The sequence below is a fragment of the Mustela nigripes genome, chromosome 2 (assembly GCF_022355385.1).
Source record: "Mustela nigripes isolate SB6536 chromosome 2, MUSNIG.SB6536, whole genome shotgun sequence".
NCBI lineage: Eukaryota > Metazoa > Chordata > Mammalia > Carnivora > Mustelidae > Mustela > Mustela nigripes.
In genome coordinates this window covers 21204964-21224644 of record NC_081558.1, presented here as the reverse complement: position 1 = coordinate 21224644, position 19681 = coordinate 21204964, and the positions used below count along the sequence as shown (strand labels likewise).

Here is a 19681-nt window from a genome sequence, read left to right as displayed (position 1 = left end):
ATCGTCCCAGCAAACCGGGACAGGCTCTGATTGGACTGACTGAGGTCACGTGTTCACCACTAACTCACAGGGGCCTGGAAGCTACATTATGTTGATTGGCCGGTTCCAGCAGGGCGATGCCACAAAAGGCCAAGACGCTGAGTCTGGAGCCAGAAGTTCATTAGGAGTTGGGAATCTCGTCAGTCGCGAAGCCCTGGCCTTCCTCAACCTCTAGGCCTTTTCACCTGTAGTTTCCTCTTCTCAGAAAACTTCTCCCTCTGCTCTACTAGGCTGACCTCCAGGTCTCCACCCAAACTTCACCTCCTGGTGACTCCTTGCTCTCTGGGCTGGGTCCTCCCTGCCACAGGTTCATCTGCTAACTACCTGGTATGTCAGTCCGGCCTCCCACTCTCAGGACAGGCCTGCAGCCACGCCAGCCTGGAGGTGCCTCGAGGAGCTTCGCTGGAGGCTCACAGGAAACGTCTCTAGGAAAAGGGTTGCGGCACAAACATACGCGCGCACATCCGCACACGAATCCCCTTCCCGGCCATAAAAGGCCATAAGTGGGGCGCAGATCCCACCCCAACTGGAAACCACCTATCCCGGGGCGCACAGACGCGCGCGCACTCCCGGACGCGCACAGCCAGACACCCACCCACTCGGCTCAGGGCGCACAGACACACCCCCCCGCGTGCGCCCACGCATGCTCGACCCCACGCAAGCCCTGTTCTTCGCCACAAACAGGCCCGCGCAGGCGCGCGGCGTCACCGACTGACTCCCGGCGCTGGGCCCACCCGGAACAAGGCGCACGGTGCGCGCACGCGCGGCCCCGAGTTCCCGCCCCCATCCCGGCCTCGCCCGTCGGGGGCGGGGCGCGCTGGGCCGGTCCTGCGGCACCGCCCGGGAAGCTGCGCGAGGCTGGGCGGTCGCCGCCACATCCTCCTCCTCCTCCCGGGCCGGGCGAACGGATCGGGTCCAGGGCTGAGCCGAGGGCTCCAAGGGCGCGGGCGGAGCGGGGCACGGAGCCATGGCGCACCAGACGGGCATCCACGGTGAGGGCGGATGGTGGGCGGGCAGAGGGCAGAGGGGCTCCACTCGCGGCTGCGCCCCCTCCCTGACGCTCAGCCCTCTCCTCACTGGTACCAGCCTGGGGAAGCTTCCTGTTCTCTTTTGCAGCCGCGGGTCGCCTGGGGTGGACATACCTGGGGGCGTGCGACTTACTGTGCATAGTTGGGAGTGGGTGTACGTGTAGGTGCACAGCTGGAGTGGAACTATCAGTATGCCCATCTGGGGGTGGGTGTGCCTGTGTGTACCCATCTGTATATTTTTGTTTCCTTCAGGTGGTGGGCGTACCGGACGTGCACATCTGGGGGGATGCGCGCGCATGTGCACTTGTCCTGTATTTGCACATCTGGATGTACCTGCTTGTGTTATGTCTAGGGTGCTTCATGCACAGGCACTAATAGCTGATTGAACGACCACTGTCGCATGGAACCATCTTTAGGCATCAGTGTTCTGTGACTGTGTGCACATGTCTGTGGGTGTCTGTGTGTGTGTGTGTGCACAGTTGGGCTACATCTCAATGTGCATTTGTTACCACGGATGCCTGTTATCAGATGTGTCTGTGTATGGCTTCTGTGGATTTGTGCCTGTGTGAGGATGGGTCCCTGACCTTTGGTTCCTCATAGGACCCTTACACGTTGGAGCAAGTTAGACTAGGAAAAACTGGGGACAGGGCCTTCAAAGTGGGATGGGGAGAGTTGCTAATCTGACCTTGACCTCTTACCTCCCTACCATTTTCCACTTTGATCTCCTGAGACAGCCCCAGCCAGGGTTGGAAAGTCCCAGAGGGTCCACATTTAGGGTTTGTGAGGGAGGGTCCTGGCTTTAGAGACTCCAGGCGAATGCCCCCTACCCTAAGTTTCTCCATCCTAGAGCGTCACCCCCTCCCCCAAGGGCCTAGTTTCCTCTTTACACAGGCTGGGGAGAAGCAGTGGCCAGGAGCCAGGTGTTCTTTTTTTTTTTTTTTTTTTTAAAGATTTTATTTATTTATTTGATAGAGAGAGATTACAAGTAGGCAGAGAGAGAGAGGAGGAAGCAGGCTCCCTGCTGAGCAGCGAGCCTGATGCGGGACTCGATCCCAGGACCCTGAGATCATGACCTGAGCCGAAGGCAGCGGCTTAACCCACTGAGCCACCCAAGCGCCCATAGGTGTTCTGACCCTACCCGGGTCTGAGTGTCCCCCTCTGTCACTGACTTGGGAGGCCTGCCTGGCCTTTGGGAAAGGTGCAGGCTGCTTGCCCAGACAGCCGACAGCCTGGTGGTTTGGCCCTCAGCCACTCCTCCTCCCACCACACAAGGATCCCCAGCCCGGGGACACCACCACCATCGACCAGCTGCATGGATGCCAGCTTGGCTTGTGGTCGTAGTGGCTACTTGGTGGCTAGACAAGCTAGAGGGTTTCCCTGGCCCCGCCCCACAGGACCAGAAAAGGCAGGGGTCTGGGTCAGGGCCAGCCTCCTGCCAGTGGGCCAGCCTCTCCAGAAGGAGCTGGAGGAGCTGGAGGGTGGCTTCGTGACTCAGTCCCACAGAAGGGAACAGCTCCCCCTGGACTTGCCCCTTCCTTCCCCTTTGGTCACTGCTGCTGCCTCCATCTCAGAGGGCATCGGAAGTCAGGGCCCCTCCTCCCTTCTTAGGACTGACACATCCCATGGCCAAGGCCCTGCCTCACGCCTTCATTTCCCACATGGTGAGACAGGCCTGGTTAGGGGATCACTGGGCCCTGGGCTGCCCCCAGCCCTCCTGCCTACGTGCAGCGGACTCCTTCCCCTTTCTGGCCCGGGGAGCTGGCAGGTGAGATCAAATACCCTGGATGCCCAGATGCCAGCCCAGTCGTGGCCATAACTGTGGATCTGGTGACCTCAGAGCAGGGCAGGGGGTGGGGGACTTGTAACTTGAGGCTTAGCAGGGTGGAGGGTGGGCAGGGCAGCAGAGGTGGGGGCAGGGAGGTGGGAGAGCATGAATCTTTGATGATAGGGTCTCAGGTGTCCCAGGCCTGGCCTCTGGATTATTGATGGTGGCTGAGGAGTCATGGAGGGGGATGTCTCTTCCACTACTGGGGTGTCACTCTGTCCTAGTAACTCTAGAAGGGGCGTGGCAGCCTCTCCCTTAGGGGAGCTTCTTGACTTTACCTTCCAGAAGGTCTGAGCAGGTGGAAAGGGCCTCTCAGCACAGCCTGCCCTGCCATCATTACAGTAATATGATTTAATGATTATTTAATGATTGTATTTGTAGAGGCCCTGTTACTGAACATTTTTTCTCATTTACTCCTTAGTGTGGCTCTCTACAGTTTAAGACTCTTAGCTCCACAGTATAGATGGGTTTGAGGCTCAGCAAGGTCTATGGGAAAGGTGGAGACCCAGAGGCCAGGCTTTACCTCAGGGACCTGCTTGGGGTCTGCTGATAGGTAGCTCTGTCCTGGCCCAGTGAGGCTGTGTCTCCATCCCATGGTGGTCGGTTGGAATGCTACGCGCCCAGCAGCCATGGAGGGTGGCCCGAGATTTCAGGCTCATGGTCACCCTGCTTGAAGGGCCCTGAGGACATGACCAGAGTTTGTTTTCCTAAAGGTGCCCCCCCACACCCCCAAGTTGCCCAGTCTGGCCCTATAAATATTCTCTGACCTCAGCCCTCCCGCTGTGTTCCTGCAGAATTCTGACCCTTGGGTAGCTTCAAGGTCACGCTGGCCTGGCCCAGCACACCCAGAGACCCACATCGGGCCCTTCCCCATTTGGACTTTGGTATCTGTGTCTGAACCACTGGTAGATCTGTGACATCCCTAGTCCTCACCTCTGCCCTTGGGATCCTTTTGGCTGTCACCTTCCGGCTCTGTGACTTAAGGACCAAGATAGGGTCTGTTTTGGAGAGTTCCTGATTGCTACTCCTCCTTGTCTGGGAGCTTTCTGGACTGCCTCAGGGCTGGGGCGTCATTGCCTCTGGCAGGCCTGTGCTTGGGCTGGGCTCCTTGCCTTTGAGGGTGAGGCAGCCTGGGTGAGGGGGTGGGGCCGAGTGGGCAGGCCTGTGTGTTTGTTACTCTGGGGACTGTGTCTCTGTGTAGGTGGGCGTGTCTAAATGTGTGTGTCCCCTTACGTTTGACCAGCTGAGTGGGTTTTCCTGTGTGAGGGCGTTTGCATCTCTTCTCCACTCTGTCAGATTTATTTGTTACGTTCACACGTGCTGGACTGAGGAGGGATCTGAGGGCGTACACAACAGGGGAGGCATGTGTGCCTGTGTGTGTGTGTGTGTGTTCATGGACATAGTGGTCTGTCGACAGTGGGGGCATTTGTTGACCTATTTCTGTGTTTGTGGATCTGACAGAGTGTCACAGGCTGGTTCAGTGCTGGGCCTACGTAGGGGGCAGGGGATAGATGGGGGCTCTTGGCTCTGGGAGGCCTGGCCTGTCCCAGAGCCCGCCCCGCCCTTGAGTGGGCTGGCCCATCCGCACCTCTGCTGTCATCAGAGCTATCTGAGCCAGCGGGCCACACTGCTGGCTAAATTTGGGAGCTTCTGTTCATGGGCCGGGTCAGGTTCCCAGTCACATGGGGGGCCCTATTTAACCCAGCTCCCAGCTCCACCAGCAGACCCCACAGGACAGAGCGGGCCCTGAACGTGTCCCAGTCCACCCTGCTCGCCCTGCCTGCTCGTCTCTCACCATGTTTCTTGTTCTTGTAGCCACCGAGGAGCTGAAGGAATTCTTCGCTAAGGCTCGGGCGGGCTCTGTCCGGCTCATCAAAGTCGTCATTGAGGATGGTGAGTGTCCCCTACTGTTCCCCATTGGACGAGCTAGGGCATAGGCCTGTGGCTGGACCACACTGCTTCTCTTTGAGCTGCTTGGACCTTGGCCTCCAGCCCCTTCAGGACCTCATTCTTTCCATCTGGGGATGGGAGGTGCTTTGTAGGAGAGGAGTAGAAGTGTATATGATTGTTACATAGAGCAGGGAGTCAAAAGCTGGGGAGGCAGCAAAGAGAGCCCTGCTTGGGGGTCCTGTCCAGCTCCCCAGAGGCTGCATAGGGATCAGAGCCCCAGTTGGGATGCTGGGCTGGGCATGGGGGCGGGGGACCAGTGAGGCCAGGTTGCTGCCCCATGTGGCAAGTGCCACTCACCTCCCTCTGTGATCGGCAGGCTGGCCTGGCTTGGCTGCTGGCCGGGGGCTGGGGGGGAATCCCAAGGAGAAACCAGAGGCCCTGCCCTTGGGAAGTGCCCCTGCAACAAGGCAAAGCGACTCGTGCCCAGCTTGCTTTGAGAACGTGATGCGGGGATTTCAGGCTTGGCCAGGCCTTGGCCTGGACGCTGGGAACCCGAGGCTTGCCTATAGGGGTTGCAGGTGGGTGAGCTTGAGCTGAGGTCTGAAGTGGGGGCAGAGTTTGAGGAGGTAGAGGACTAGACTGAGGCTTTCCCTTCATGCTGACGGGTTGTCCCTCGATGTGAGGGGGGCGGACACTGGGAGTGGGCCAGGCCCCCCCACTATGAATCCTTCCAGTACTCGGTAGACAGCAGTTGTGAGCCCTTTGGAGGGACCCCCCCTAATGGGCTTGGTCCCCAGCTGACTTTTCACCCATTAAATTGATGCAAAGCACAGACCCAGAATTCACCCCAGGCTTCAGTGCCAGAGCTATGCTAGGTTTTACCCAGGGTCCCTGAGTTCAGATGCCCTCAGACACTGGGTCAGGGTCACTGTGGTAGGTCAAGAGTAAAGGCTTCCTGGGGTGACAAGCCACAAGCCCCCTGTCCCACAAAGAGAGAGACTCATTGGCCCTAGTCCTCAGCCTCCCGCTTGCCTCCCAGACAGGACGTCCATGTGTTTAGCCGGAGGAATCTCTGGGTGGGCGCTTAGCTCCATTCTGCTTTGTGGTTGGTGGGGCACCTGGGAGTCCCTAGGAAGGTTCAGGCCCCCAACAGGCGGCCATGGCCCACCTCCTATCGAGTGAGCCTTGAGCACCTTCTAGGGAATCTGTCCATCCCACTTCTTAGGTAAAACTTCTCATTTTGAAAACATTGGTCACAAATTAAACACTTTTGGCAGTGCGGTGGGGCCCACTGTGCCTGCTGGTTTTCACCCTTGATCCCATCTGAGTTCTGGGAGGATCTGTGAGGAGGCCGAGACCTGCAAAGAGGCGTCTGGGCTAGGGGGCCTGACATGTCTGGGCTCCAGACAGCTAGGCCCCTTGCCTTCATCAGGAGGGCCTGGTGGTCAGGTACTCCGTGGCCATGTAGCGATCACACCTGGGCTGGTGTTTGATGCCCTGCTATGGCCCTGTGGTCGGGTAGATCAAATGGATGTCCAGCCTCGGTGGCCCATTCTGCCCAAGTGCACTAGCCAGGGAGGTGGCTGGCCTGTGGGCCACAGGTGCTAACAGGTTTCTGACTTTTTGGGGAGGGGACTTCCGCTAGCTGGTGGCAGCAGAACACCCGTTTATGTAGTGTCTGGGAGGAGCTCCGGTCTCCCTCTTTGCTTCTGCAGCTCGCTGTGGCCTGAGGCTGGACACCCCCACCTCCCTCAGCAGGGTTGTTCTGAGAAGGGTGGGCAGTTGGTGGCCATGGCCAACAGAAGTGGCGTGTCTCCTTGTGCTGGTCAGTGTTTGGGCCTCTGCAGACGTATTCTCGTCTCCTTGTGCTGGTCAGCATTCGGGCATCTGCGACGCGTTCTTGAACCTGTGTCTGTGTGCGTGGGTTGCGCAGTTGTGGAGCTGGTGGTGCTGGGCCCCGTTCATTCATGACTCGTTCAGGGGTTCAGTCCCATCGCCTCATCATTCAGGGACTTGTGAGCTCCTGGGGAAGGCGGTGGGGTGGACAGCAGATCTGTGCCCCAGCCGAGGAGGTCCGCAGTCCAAGGTGAGCGTGGGAGATGGCTACTCCTTGGCTCACCCGGCCTCTGCCCCCAGAGCAGCTTGTGCTGGGTGCCTCACGGGAGCTGATGGGCACCTGGGAGCAGGACTACGACAGGGCCGTGCTGCCGCTGCTGGACACCCAGGAACCCTGCTATCTGCTCTACCGCCTGGACTCCCAGAACGCCCAGGGCTTCGAATGGCTCTTCCTTGCCTGGTCACCTGACAATTCTCCCGTGAGTCCTGGGGACTCCTGCCCATCCCGCAGAGCAGGGGAGAGGGGAAGCTGGGTCTGAGCACGGAGACCAAGGCCCTGCCCTGAGGATTCTGGGTGGGGAGACACCAGGTCCTGCCCCAGAGTCTGAGAGAGGGCAAGGCCCTGTGCTGGGAGCCTGGCCTCTCTTAGAGGCCTCCCAAGACACTTTAGTCTGGCTCTGTGAGGCAGAGAGGTCCTTGCCCTGTGCTGCGCCCTCTGCTGGGTATATGGGCACAAAGCCATGTCCCAGTCCCCACCCAGAGCCTCGTGCCCCAGAGGCTTCTGCTCCTCCCCAGAGAGATAGCCCTGCCTGCAGGGGTCTCATGGCTCAGCTTCTGCCCTCCAGGTGCGGCTGAAGATGCTGTACGCAGCCACACGGGCCACAGTGAAGAAGGAGTTTGGGGGCGGCCACATCAAAGATGAGCTTTTTGGGACTGTGAAGGTAGGCCCCCTGGGCCAGACTCCACCAGGCGGGGATCACAGGCCCACAGAGGGTGGGATGTGACGCAGGGTCACCCAGGAAGTGGGTGCCAGGCATGGGGAGGTGTGGAGAGGCATGGGGAGCGCTGGGAGAATCCAGGGTCTGCCAGCTAGCGTGCTCAGTGGGATTCTGCCAGCCCACCCCAAGGTGCCCATTCATGCCTCTGCACGGCAGGATGACCTCTCCTTTGCTGGGTACCAGAAGCACCTATCGTCCTGTGCGGCGCCTGCCCCACTGACGTCGGCTGAGAGAGAGCTTCAGCAGATCCGTATTAATGAGGTAGATGCACGGGACTGGTTGGGCAGAAGTCCCGGCCTGAGGCCCTCCAGGTCTCATGGGGCCCAGCTGGCTGGCCTGTGCTCCAGGAGGGCAACCCCCTGGTCAGGCAGGTCAGGGCCTCCCTCACTCTTTCCCCGCCCCCAGGTGAAGACAGAGATCAGTGTGGAAAGCAAGCACCAGACCCTGCAGGGCCTCACCTTCCCACTGCAGCCGGCTGCCCAGAGGGCCCTGCAGCAGCTCAGACAGAAGACCGTCAACTACATCCAGCTGGTGGGTGTCCATCCTGCCCAGATACACGGTGCCGTGGCCCTGGTCCTGCTGGGACCCATGTACGGGGCGGAGGGCGGGTGCCCAGCACCCCCACTCTGTGGGCTAGTGGTACTCACTGTGCCCTGCCCCCTCTCTGTCCCTACCCGGTCCTCTTCGGAGTGCAACCCCAGAGACGGTGTCCCCCTGCCTTGCTCAGTCCTTGCTTACCTGCGGGGACATCTGTGACATACTGTCCCTCACTCTGGCCTCTTCACTGCACACACATACTCACCCTGGAGTGCACGCTGACCCCTTAGACCTGAGTCCTGCCTGTCCGAGAGCCCTCTGCAGGCCCCCCCAGCTGCCCCCTCTCCTCAGGGCCTCCTGGTCCAGTGGCCAGGCTTCCCCCTTTCTTTATTTCTTCTTCTTTTTTTTTTTTTTAACTTAAGATTTATTTATTTATTTATTTATTTGAGAGAGAGCATGAGCTGATGGGGAGGGGCAGAGGGAAAGGGAGAGAGAGAATTGAGTGTGGAGTCTGACTCGGGCTCAATCCCATGGCCCTGAGATCATGACCCGAGCCAAAATCAAAAGTTGGATGCTTAACTGACTGAGCCACCCAGGCGTCCCTGCCCTTTCTTTTGTCCTTCCTTTTCTTTTTTTTTTAAATAAGCTCTACACCCAGCGTGGGGCTTGAACAGACCAAGAGTCATATGCTCCACCCACTGAGCCAGCCAGGGGCCCCATGCCTCCCCCACCAAGCAGAATGGTTCCTTCCGTCTGATGCGTGTTCTCTGAGAAGCCTCACCCCTGAGAATAGGCCAGCCTGATAGTGTGGTGCCTCCCTCCGGTCAAGGCCTTCACCACAATCCTGTCCACTGCCCTTGGTGGGCCTTCCTCCTCTAGCAGAGCTTTCAAAAGGGCAGAGGTAGGGGCCCAGGTGTGGCCTCTTCACAGGGACCCCCATGGCAGGATTGCCACTGGGGTGGGGAGTCCTGAGAAAAGGAGACCACAGACAGGCCCTGCCCTAGCTCCTGCCTGTCCCCTTGGGGGCTTCTTGTTCCCTAGGGTGGGCCCAGGCCCTCGCCTGCTAATGTTCTCCCATCTCCCCTTGCTCTGGGCAGAAGCTGGACCTGGAGCGGGAGACAATCGAGCTGGTACACACGGAGCCCACAGAAGTGGCCCAGCTGCCCTCAAGGGTTCCCCGAGACGCTGCCCGTTACCACTTCTTCCTCTACAAGCACACCCATGAGGGTGACCCCCTCGAGTCTGTGGGTGAGTGAGTGGCCACAGCAGGGCTCCCATGCCTCTGGACCAGAGCTGGGTGGCCTTGCTGCAGGGGGTGTGGCTTAGCAGGCCTCCCTGCTCAGCTCACGCCCAACCCGTCACCCCCGCAGTGTTCATCTACTCGATGCCAGGGTACAAGTGCAGCATCAAGGAGCGCATGCTCTATTCCAGCTGCAAGAGTCGCCTCCTTGACTCGGTGGAGCAGGACTTCCAGCTGGAGATCTCCAAGAAGGTGGGTGCCCATTCCCCAGAGTCTCACTGCCCAAGGGCCGGTACCACCACCCTCCACTGGGACACTGGGGTCCCAAGGCAGTGGTCGGGGTTTAGGGGGTTAGTGCCGTGTTCCATGGGCAGGAATGGGGCCAGCTGACTGGTGGTGTGGACAAGCCCAGCCTTGGCCGCCTACAACTCTCCTTTCCTTGGGTCTGGAAGGCAGGTAGGGGTTCTCCAAGGCATACAGGGCAGCAGGCCCCAACTCTTTGTTCCTGGGGGTGGCATTCCAAATGGGGATCTGGGAGAAGATCCCAGGGCTGGAGTGTGAGAGGTCACGGGGGTGCCCCAGGAATGGGGGTGAGCCAGGGTGATATGTCCCTTGCCCCATGCAGATCGAGATTGGCGATGGGGCGGAACTGACGGCCGAGTTCCTCTACGATGAGGTGCACCCCAAACAACACGCCTTCAAGCAGGCCTTCGCCAAGCCCAAGGGCCCAGGGGGCAAGCGGGGCCACAAGCGCCTCATCCGTGGCCCCGGCGAGAATGGGGATGACAGCTAGGTGGCCGGACCCGAGCCATGCCGGCATGTGGACTGTGGGGCTCTGCATCCCACTGCTCCTAGCCACCTGCCTCCTTCCCAGCCTGGGCTCCAGGGTAGGCTTACTTTCCGTGGGGCAGGAGGGCTGGTGACAGAACATTCTTGCAGCTTCCAAGGGCCACTGGGCTGGCATTTTGTGACCTTCCCCCTGTTGCTGTCCTTGCCTCTCATCTGTGTGCCCAAGGGGTCTGGGGACCCTGCCTGGCTGGCTCAAGGGGGCTGGGTAGGGAGCCTGGAATGAGCTTGGCCCCCAGGGGGAACTGAGACTGGGGTCCTAGCATAGCCCAATAGCCTTAGGACACAGGGGTGGGTTCAGTCAAGGCTAGGGTAGGGGGTCACTGAAGGACAGATGGTTGAATGCTGTATTTTTTAAAGAATAAAATATTTTTAAATCAACATTTGAGTCTGGCCCTGAGGAGTTACCTCTGGCCCTGGGAATTGGGAAACTGTCTATAGCTGGCCCCTCTGAACTCGGATGGGGCCTGTCAGCCCGCTCAGGCTGCTGGGTGGGGTTCCAGCACTCCTGGCTACAGGTGTATGGCAGTGTGTGTGTGTGTGTGTGTGTGTGTGTGTGTGTGTGTACGTGGACACAAGCCTCACATGGGTCCCTGTTGATGGGCGCTCAGCCCGAGAGGCAGGCACCCCTTCACCATGATATAGGGCATCTGGGTGTATTTGTTTCCTGTGACTGCTGTAACAGTACCACAAACTTAGTGGCCCAAACCCACACAAATTTCTGTCTTAACATTTCCTGTCAATCTAACAAAAGGCTAAAGCCTGACAGGGCTGCTCTCCAGCTGTTGGCAGGACTTGTTCCTTCTGGAGGCCTCAGGGGAGACTGTTACCTCACCTTCTCCAGCCTGAAAGGCTGCCCACATTCCTTGGCTCCTGGCCCCACTTCCCTCTTTGAAACCAGAGCAGTAGCACCTTCTCTGGGAGTCCGCTTCCCTCTGCTTCCCGGTCACACGGCCTCCGTCTGTTGGCAGATCATCCTCCGTCTCTGTCTTCCGAGGGTCCTCATGATTATGTTCACTTCCCCACTTGCCAGTTACTCTCTCCACTCAGGACCCTTCACTCAACCCCACCTGCAAGGCCCCTTTTATCCTGTATAGGAAAGGATCCACATCCTTGGGGATTAGGCTGTGGATCTCCTTGGGCTTTTCTTTAGGCTGCCACCCTGGGTCTGCTCTGCCTGCTGGGCTTCCTGGACTCTTTTTTTGTTCTGCGCATGCGTGCAGACCTGAGCTCTGTCAGCTCCTTGGTCCTTTCTGCTACTTGTGTTCCTGCCCCTACGGGTCTGGCTTCCTGGTCCCAGGGACTCTGGGAGAGTCTGCTTCAGGCTCAGGATTCAGCAAGAGCCAGAGCTTCAGTCCGTGCTTATGAGAAGGGGGTGAGAGCCACCCCCCATCCCAGGAGGGAGGATGGGAACAGGAGGAGCCTGTGGCTGGGATTCGGCTGCTGAGTGGGTACAGTCTTTCTCTTAGGAGCATGTCTTGGGCTGGGGCTCAGGGCAGTGTCCCATCCCTGAGGCCTTTTGCAGCATCTGCTTAAGACTCTAGAGTTACAGAGAGAGCTGGAACCCCAGCTAGGACCCAGAGAAGGAGGCCTATCCTTGCCTACCCCACACACTGGTTCCCAGGTGGGCAGGAAGACAGGGCATTGCCCCCACACTGGCTTAAGCCCTGGGCCCGCGTGCCAGCTGGATGCCCGGCTGTGATAGCCACCCAAAAGCAGGGGGTGGGGGTGGGGTTAGGCAGGTGTCCATCCCTGCCTCCTCCCAACAGAAGTTCTATGTTTTCATTCATTAATTCATCCAGCCATCATTCAGAAACACTGTCTGTGCCTGCCCAGAGCTGAGTGCCAGAGACTCATGGACCCAGCAAATATCAATCATCTATGTTGTTCTGGGCAGTATGCTGGACCCTGGGTATACAGACCAAAGACTCTTGCCATTAAGAAGCAGATGTTCCAAAAAAAAAAAAAAAGAAGAAGAAGAAGCAGACGTTCCAGGGGCGCCTGGGTGGCTCAGCTGGTTGTCTCACTTTGGCTCAGGTCATGATCTCAGGGTCCTGGAATGAAGCCCTGCATTGGGCTCTCTGCTCAGTAGGGAGTCTGCTTCTCCCTCTCCCTCTGCCTCTCCCTGCTTGTGCTCTCTCTCTCTCTTTCTCTCTCTCTCAAATAAATACATTAAAATCTTAAAAAAAAGAAGCAGCAGATATTCCATCAGGGGAATAAGACAATATACAATAAACCATGGAAAATCAATGATATGATGTGTTAACAGGTAAAAAGTTATGACAATGAAAAGCAGCAAATAAAGGGGCCGAGAAGTGCCAGATCTCAGGGAAGGCCTCCAGAGGGTCATGTGTGAGCCAAGATACAAAGGAAGCAATGGAGGGGCCAATCAAATATCTAGGAAAAGAGTTTCCAGGCAGAACAAACAGTAAGTCCAAAGGTCCTGGGGCAGGAGACTGTATGGGAGTTTTCGAGCCCCAGCAAGGAGGCCACTGTGACTGGAGATTGGTCAGGGAAGCAATGGGAAGCCAGATCCCATAGGACCTTGTTGGCCATGATGTGGACTGTCTCTTGGATTCCAGAAAGGGCTGGGAAGGAGTCTGAGCCAAATAAGGGACTAGTGTGACTTGGGGGCCAAATGTGAACAGGCTATGGGGTGTGAATGCGGAAGCAGGGCAATCTGTGAGGTTGCGGTGACTGCACTGGTCTAGGCGAGAGATGATGGTAGCTCATGCCAGCCCAGTGAATGTGAAGGTGGTGGGCAATGGGCAGATTCTGAAGCTGGAGCCAATGGGACTTGCCAGGGGCCCGGGTCACCCTGAGGCTTTGGGCCAGAGTCATCCGTCAGGATTAGCTGGGTCAGAGGGAGCATGGTAGGAGCCGTCCCAGCTGGCCTGGCCATGGGGCAGGTGCTGTGACAGGACCCTGGGCACACTGGGGATGCAGAAGAGGAGGCCCTGCCCCTGGAGGAAGTGGCAGGCTGCAGTGGAAGCAGGTGTAGCCAAGGCGAGGCCCATGCTGCCGAACCCCCAGGCATGCCAGCCCCCAGAAGCTCTGGGGACAGGCTGAGGGAGCTGGAAAGGGTAGGTATGGGTGCCTCTGGCCCAAGAGAGCTCCCTTTGGGGCAGGGGCCACGGGCTGAGGTATGAGGGGGCCAGCCCTCTCGGGACAGGGAGCACCCTGGCAGAGGTGTCAGCGTGCCCAGGCCACATCTGCCACCACCCCCAATCCCAGTCTCCCACTGACCTGAGACGGGGCTCTGGGCCTCTGCTTCTCCCCAGACTTTCCCTGACCACGGGTGTGAGCCCCACTGGGGCTGTGGGGAATTATTAGGCTGGGGTGGGGGTGGAGGGAATGGAAAGAGGAAGTACTGAAGGGGCTGTTTGCCATCTGCCTATGCAAATGGTCTCTGAGTCAGCGCACCCCCCCCAACCCTTTCTCTCTGGGCCTGGTGGGGGCGAGGGAGGGGGCTGCTGGTTTTTTTCTTAATTCTCACTTCCTCTGTTCTCTGAGCTGATGAGGGAAGGGGCTGTGAGTGCCAAGCATCCTTTCCTGCAGCTGCTGCCTAGTCTGCAGGCCAGACCTTCTGGAGAAGCCCCCACTCCCTGTCATGGTAGGACAGTGGCCCTCAGCCCCATGGGGAAGGGGGCAGTGGGAAGTGGTGGGGGATGGGGTTTGGTGGCTGTAGAGAGTAGTGAAAGGGCTGTCCCCCGACATGGCCCTGGGGACATGCACTGAACCCTGAAGACATCAGAGCAGAAGTCTTCTCTGAGCAATGACACCTGAGGACTGAGGCTTCCTTTGCTCAGTGGTGGTGCTGGGGCAAGCCAGGTGGACACCCAGGACTAGGCTCTGTCTGGCCCTGTGCTGCCCATCCTGTCTGATCCGTTCTGACCTACCGTGGGGTGGATGCTTGGTCTGGGAGAGGTGGGGGGAGGGGGAAGAGTTGGGCAGTGCCCACCCCCTCTCCACCCCTGCCAGGGCCGTTGGTGGTACTCAGCCCAGACCCCAGCAGGAGACCCTCATGCCTGCCTGGGACTTGGCCAGAGGCAGAGGGAGGCATTGGGGGAGGCTGGTGGAGGACATGGAGGGCTTTCCAGGGCAGCTGGGTGGAGGAGAGCCAGATGTCCTTGGCTCAGGAGGAAAGAGAAGTGGTCGCTGAGGAAGGAAAAGGAAAGGTAGGGGAGAACCCGGTAGGCCTGTCTGGCTGGGGCTTTGTTTTGAGTGAAAGTTCTAGGTTGTAAGACTGGATTCCAAGTCTCAGAAGCAGCTCTGACTTGAAGGCTGGGTCTGACTTGAAGACCTGAGCCTTAGAGGTGGGGTGGGCGCTGAGCAGAGAGGCAGGAGCCTCCCTGGGTTGGGGGGCTTGGAGAGAGGGGTTGGGGATGCTGTTGGGAGCCCCCAGGAAGTGGGGCAGGTGGAGGCAGGGCTGAGGCTCACTCTCACAGGCCGGCAGGGCCCCTACTTTGGTGCCCTGCACCCCCTGTCTCTCCTGGTGCAGGCTGCCATGCTGGCCATGGTCCTGGCCCCAGGTGCCCTGCCTCCCTTCCTGCCCTGTGAGCTCCAGCCCCACGGCCTGGTGGATTGTAAATGGCTCTTCCTCAAGTCTGTGCCCCGCTTCTCGGCGACCGCGCCCTGTGGGAACATCACCAGCCTCTGGCTGCACTCCAACCGCATCCACCACCTCCACGACTCCGACTTTGTCCAGCTGTCCGGCCTGCGGCGTCTCAACCTGAAGTGGAACTGCCCCCCGGCCGGCCTCAGCCCCATGCACTTCCCCTGCCACATGACCATCGAGCCCAACACCTTCCTGGCCGTGCCCACCCTGGAGGAACTGAACCTCAGTTACAACGGCATTAGCACCGTGCCCGCCCTGCCCAGCTCCCTCACGTCCCTGGTCCTGAGCCGCACCAACATCCTGACACTGGACCCCGCCAGCCTCGCGGGCCTGCATGCCCTGCGCCACCTCTACTTGGACGGCAACTGCTACTACAAGAACCCCTGCCAGGAGGCCTTGCAGGTGGCCCCAGGCGCCCTCCTCGGCCTGAGCAACCTCACACACCTATCGCTCAAGTACAACAACCTGACTGTGGTGCCTCGCCACCTGCCCCCCAGCCTGGAGTCCCTGCTCCTGTCCTACAACCACATCGTCACCCTGGTCCCCGATGACCTGGCCAATCTGACTGCCCTGCGCGTGCTGGACATAGGCGGGAACTGTCGCCGCTGCGACCATGCCCGCAATCCCTGCAGGGAGTGCCCCAGGGGGTTCCCCAAGCTGCACCGCGATACCTTCCGCCATCTGAGCCACCTCGAAGGCCTGGTGTTGAAGGACAGCTCCCTCCACAGCCTGGACCCCAGGTGGTTCCGTGGCCTGGGCAACCTCCTGACATTGGACCTGAGCGAGAACTTCCTGTATGACTGCATCACCAAGACCAAGGCCTTCCACAGCCTGGGCCGGCTGCGCAAACTCAACCTGTCCTTCAACTACCACAAGAAGGTGTCCTTTGCCCAACTGCCCCTGGCGCCCTCCTTCGGGAGCCTGCGGTCCCTGTGGAAGCTGGACATGCATGGCATCTTCTTCCGCTCGCTCAGCGAGACCACGCTCCGGCCGCTGGCCCACCTGCAGGTGCTCCAGCACCTGCGCCTACAGCTCAACTTCATCAGCCAGGCCCAGCTCAGCATCTTTGGGGCCTTCCCAGGCCTGCGCTACGTGGACCTGTCTGACAACCGCATCAGTGGGGCCGCGGAGCCACCGGCGGCTGCGGGGCAGGTGGGCGGGGTGGAGCGAGGCCGGCGGCTGCCAGGGGACCTGGCTCCGGGTCCGCAGGGCCCACGGGGCCCCCCGAGCTCTGAGGACTTCATGCTGAGCTGCAAGGGGCTCCCCTTTACCTTGGACCTGTCACGGAACAACGTGGTCACAGTCCAGTCGGAGATGTTCACCCAGCTCTCACGCCTGCAGTGCCTGTGCCTGAGTCACAACAGCATCTCACAGGCGGTCAATGGCTCCCAGTTCACGCCGCTCACCAGCCTGCGAGTGCTGGACTTGTCCCATAACAAGCTGGACCTGTACCACGGCGGCTCCTTCACGGAGCTGCCGCAGCTCAAGGCCCTGGACCTCAGCTACAACAGCCAGCCCTTCAGCATGCGCGGCGTGGGCCACAACCTCAGCTTCGTGGCACAGCTGCCGGCCCTGCGCTACCTCAGCCTGGCGCACAATGACATCCACAGCCGCGTGTCCCAGCAGCTGCGTAGTGCCTCGCTGAAGGCCCTGGACTTCAGCGGCAACGCCCTGAGCCAGATGTGGGCTGAGGGGGACCTCTACCTCCGCTTCTTCCAAGGCCTGAGGAACCTGGTCCTGCTGGACCTGTCCCAGAATCGCCTGCACATCCTTCTACCCCGCAACCTGGCCCACCTGCCCAGAAGCCTGCAGCTGCTGCGTCTCCGCGACAATTACCTGGCTTTCTTCAACTGGAGCAGCCTGGCCCTCCTCCCTAGGCTGGAAGCCCTGGACCTGGCGGGGAACCAGCTGAAGGCGCTGAGCAATGGCACCTTGCCTAACGGCACCCTGCTGCAGAGGCTGGACCTCAGCGGCAACAGCATTGGCTTCGTGGACCCCGGCTTCTTCGCCCTGGCCGAGAGGCTGCGAGAGATCAACCTCAGCGCCAACGCCCTCAAGACGGTGGAGCCCTCCTGGTTTGGCCCTGTGGCCGGCGCCCTGAAAGTCCTGGACGTGACTGCCAACCCCTTGCACTGTGCCTGTGGGGCGGCCTTCGTGGACTTCTTGCTGGAGGTCCAGGCTGCCGTGCCTGGCCTGCCCAGCCATGTGCGCTGTGGCAGCCCCAGCCAGCTGCAGGGCCGCAGCATTTTCGCTCAGGACCTGCGCCTCTGCCTGGACGAGGCCCTCTCCTGGGACTGTTTCGGCCTCTCGCTGCTGACCGTAGCCCTGAGCCTGGCTGTGCCCATGCTCCATCACATGTGTGGCTGGGACCTCTGGTACTGCTTCCACCTGGGCCTGGCCTGGCTGCCGCGGCGTGGGCGGCAGCGGGGCGCCGACGCTCTGCCCTATGATGCCTTCGTGGTGTTTGACAAGGCGCACAGCTCGGTGGCCGACTGGGTGTACAACGAGCTGCGGGTCCAGCTGGAGGAGCGCCGCGGGCGCCGGGCGCTGCGCCTCTGTCTGGAGGAGCGCGACTGGCTGCCTGGCAAGACGCTCTTCGAGAACTTGTGGACCTCGGTGTACAGCAGCCGCAAGACGCTCTTCGTTCTGGCCCACACGGACAGCGTCAGCGGCCTCTTGCGCGCCAGCTTCCTGCTGGCTCAGCAGCGCCTGCTGGAGGACCGCAAGGACGTCGTGGTGCTGGTGATCCTGTGCCCCGATGCCCACCGCTCCCGCTATGTGCGGCTGCGCCAGCGCCTCTGCCGCCAGAGCGTCCTCCTCTGGCCCCAGCAACCTCGCGGCCAGCGCAGCTTCTGGGCCCAGCTGGGCACGGCCCTGACCAGGGACAACCGCCACTTCTATAACCGGAACTTCTGCCGCGGCCCTACGACGGCCGAATAGCCCGGGGACAGCCCAGCGTGCCACTCCACCTCCCCCTGGCCTGTCTGCCCCACACCACTGCTCTGCCTCCCCCGCTCCCGTCCCTGGCATACAGCAGGCGCTCAATAAATGCTACTGGTAGGCCAGACGGCTCACCCAGAGCTCATTGGAAGTTCGGGTGGGAGGAAAGAAGGGAGAATGCACCAGTCAAGCTTTCCTTCCTGTAGTGAGGAGGGACAAGACGTGGTTGGGAAGAAATGGCCAAGAAGGAAAAGGGAGGGCCCAGAGAAGGCAGGTATGCAGGGGAGGGAAGGTGCTAAGGGCATTTGTGTTTACGAGCATCTTCTCAGGGGAGTTTGAGGAAGGTCACTGAATGTGGTCTTGGTCCTTCCCAGAGAACAAGCTGGGTCTCCTGTCCCGTTCAGACCCCTCGCCATGTGCCCTCCCCTTCCCTTCCCAGGCTGCACCAGGGCACTTGGTGCAGACTGGGTAAGCAGCCCTCTGTTAGATATTGGCCTCGGGATCTGCCTCCCACACCCGCAGGACTGAAAATGTCTTGAGCGCAGAGCCCCTGCAGGCCGGCTTCATTTCTGGCCCCAAGCAAAGTCCTGAGAGGCAGCAGTGTCCATTCCCATTGGTGGCGATGTGAGTGTGTGGGTGGGTGGGTGGGGGGGAGGCTTTGTGCTGAGTTCAGAGGGGGCATTTGCGCCCTCTGGTGGCCAAGCCTGTGCTGTGCCAGGGAGGCTGGCGGGGTTGGGAAGAAAGAAGCTTTTAGGGAGATCCCCGCAGCAGGGAGCTGGGAGCCACAGAAGATTCTGGAGTGAGCTCACAATCCATCGCTTTCTGTTTTCAACTAGAGTACGTTCTGGGTCTCTCTGTTCTGACATCAAAAGGACACCTGGGTGAGCCACTACCTGGCTACAAAGGTGGGGCCTGCCTTCCCTGCCCCTGCCTCTCTCCGCTGATTACACTGGGGTGGGAGGCTGAGAGGGTGGAGGATGTGTGTGTGTTTCTAGTTCTGCTATCCAGTGTGGAGTTCCAGATGCTGCTCGGAGCACCAGTGTTTGGAGAAGCCGAGTGTTGGGAGGGGAGGTGCTGTGGGTCAGGTCAGGCCCAGACCCTTGGAGGTCGCTTTGTTCTGGGCTGCTGCCCCACTGTCCCCACAACTGAACCTGCCCTTTGAGGAGCAGATGAGGCATGTGTAGCCGGATAGCTGGCCCTGGGGCCAGGGGTGGTAGGAGAGTGGAACTAGCTTGGGCAGGCTCAGGACTGGTGGGGGCCGGTCTGGCCACTCCAGGCTTCTGGGTTGGAAGGTTGATGCTGGCCGCAGATTTGGCTAATTTTACATAGCCTGACTGTGGGCAGCCCTGCGGTTTTTGGGGTGGGGTATTGCTTTGCCCCCCTCTCGGGGTCATAGCTGGGAGAGAAATGTAGTCCAACTTCCTCTTTCTGACTTGGGCACAGGGGCTCCTGTGGTAGGCTGGTGGCCCCTGTTATCTGCTTGCCTGACAGAAAGACGGGTGCTTAGATGGCTCAGTTGGTTAAGCATCTGCCTTTGGCTCAGGTCATGATCCCAGGGTCCTGGGATCAAGTCCTGCATCAGACTCCTTGCTTAGTGGGGAGTCTGCTTCCCCCTCGGCCTGCTGCTCCCCCTGCTTGTTGTACTCTCCCTCTCTGACAAATAAATAGGATCTTAAAAAAGAAGAAGGAGGAGAAGGAGAAGAAAGGAGAAAAAGACAGAAAGGGTCTGATCCACCAATTAGAAGTCCCACATGGGGGGCGCCTGGGTGGCTCAGTGGGTTAAGCCGCTGCCTTCGGCTCAGGTCATGATCTCAGGGTCCTGGGATCGAGTCCCGTATCGGGCTCTCTGCTCAGCAGGGAGCCTGCTTCTCTCTCTCTCTCTCT

The 19681-nt window shown here is 59.8% G+C and overlaps 1 protein-coding gene across 3 annotated transcripts; it reads left to right on the top strand.

Annotated features, from left to right (window-relative positions):
• Positions 1–833: 833 nt before the first annotated feature.
• LOC132011389 (twinfilin-2) lies at positions 834–18429 on the top strand. Of its 3 annotated transcripts, none has more exons than XM_059389869.1 (9): positions 834–1031; positions 4708–4785; positions 6919–7097; positions 7464–7559; positions 7773–7877; positions 8022–8147; positions 9251–9401; positions 9524–9645; positions 14696–18429. In XM_059389869.1, exons 1-9 carry the CDS (start codon positions 1007–1009, stop codon positions 17795–17797), a joined length of 3984 nt encoding a protein of 1327 aa, XP_059245852.1. In that variant the 5' UTR covers positions 834–1006; the 3' UTR covers positions 17798–18429. The 3 variants fall into 3 exon arrangements, with proteins under 3 accessions (XP_059245852.1, XP_059245851.1, XP_059245850.1); XM_059389868.1 differs by lacking the exon at positions 14696–18429 and adding an exon at positions 10019–10620 and having other exon boundaries at positions 843–1031; XM_059389867.1 differs by lacking the exons at positions 834–1031; positions 4708–4785; positions 6919–7097; ... (3 more) ...; positions 9251–9401; positions 9524–9645 and adding an exon at positions 10187–13852.
• The last annotated feature ends 1252 nt before the right edge of the window (positions 18430–19681 follow it).

Bases quoted from the DNA above. Each gene is read 5' to 3' on its own strand.
- LOC132011389 (XM_059389869.1), top strand. From the start codon at position 1,007: ATGGCGCACCAGACGGGCATCCACG. The intron at 7,098-7,463 runs GTGAGTCCTGGG...TCTGCCCTCCAG, and splicing joins GGTCACCTGACAATTCTCCC to GTGCGGCTGAAGATGCTGTA. The intron at 7,878-8,021 runs GTAGATGCACGG...CCCCGCCCCCAG, and splicing joins AGCAGATCCGTATTAATGAG to GTGAAGACAGAGATCAGTGT.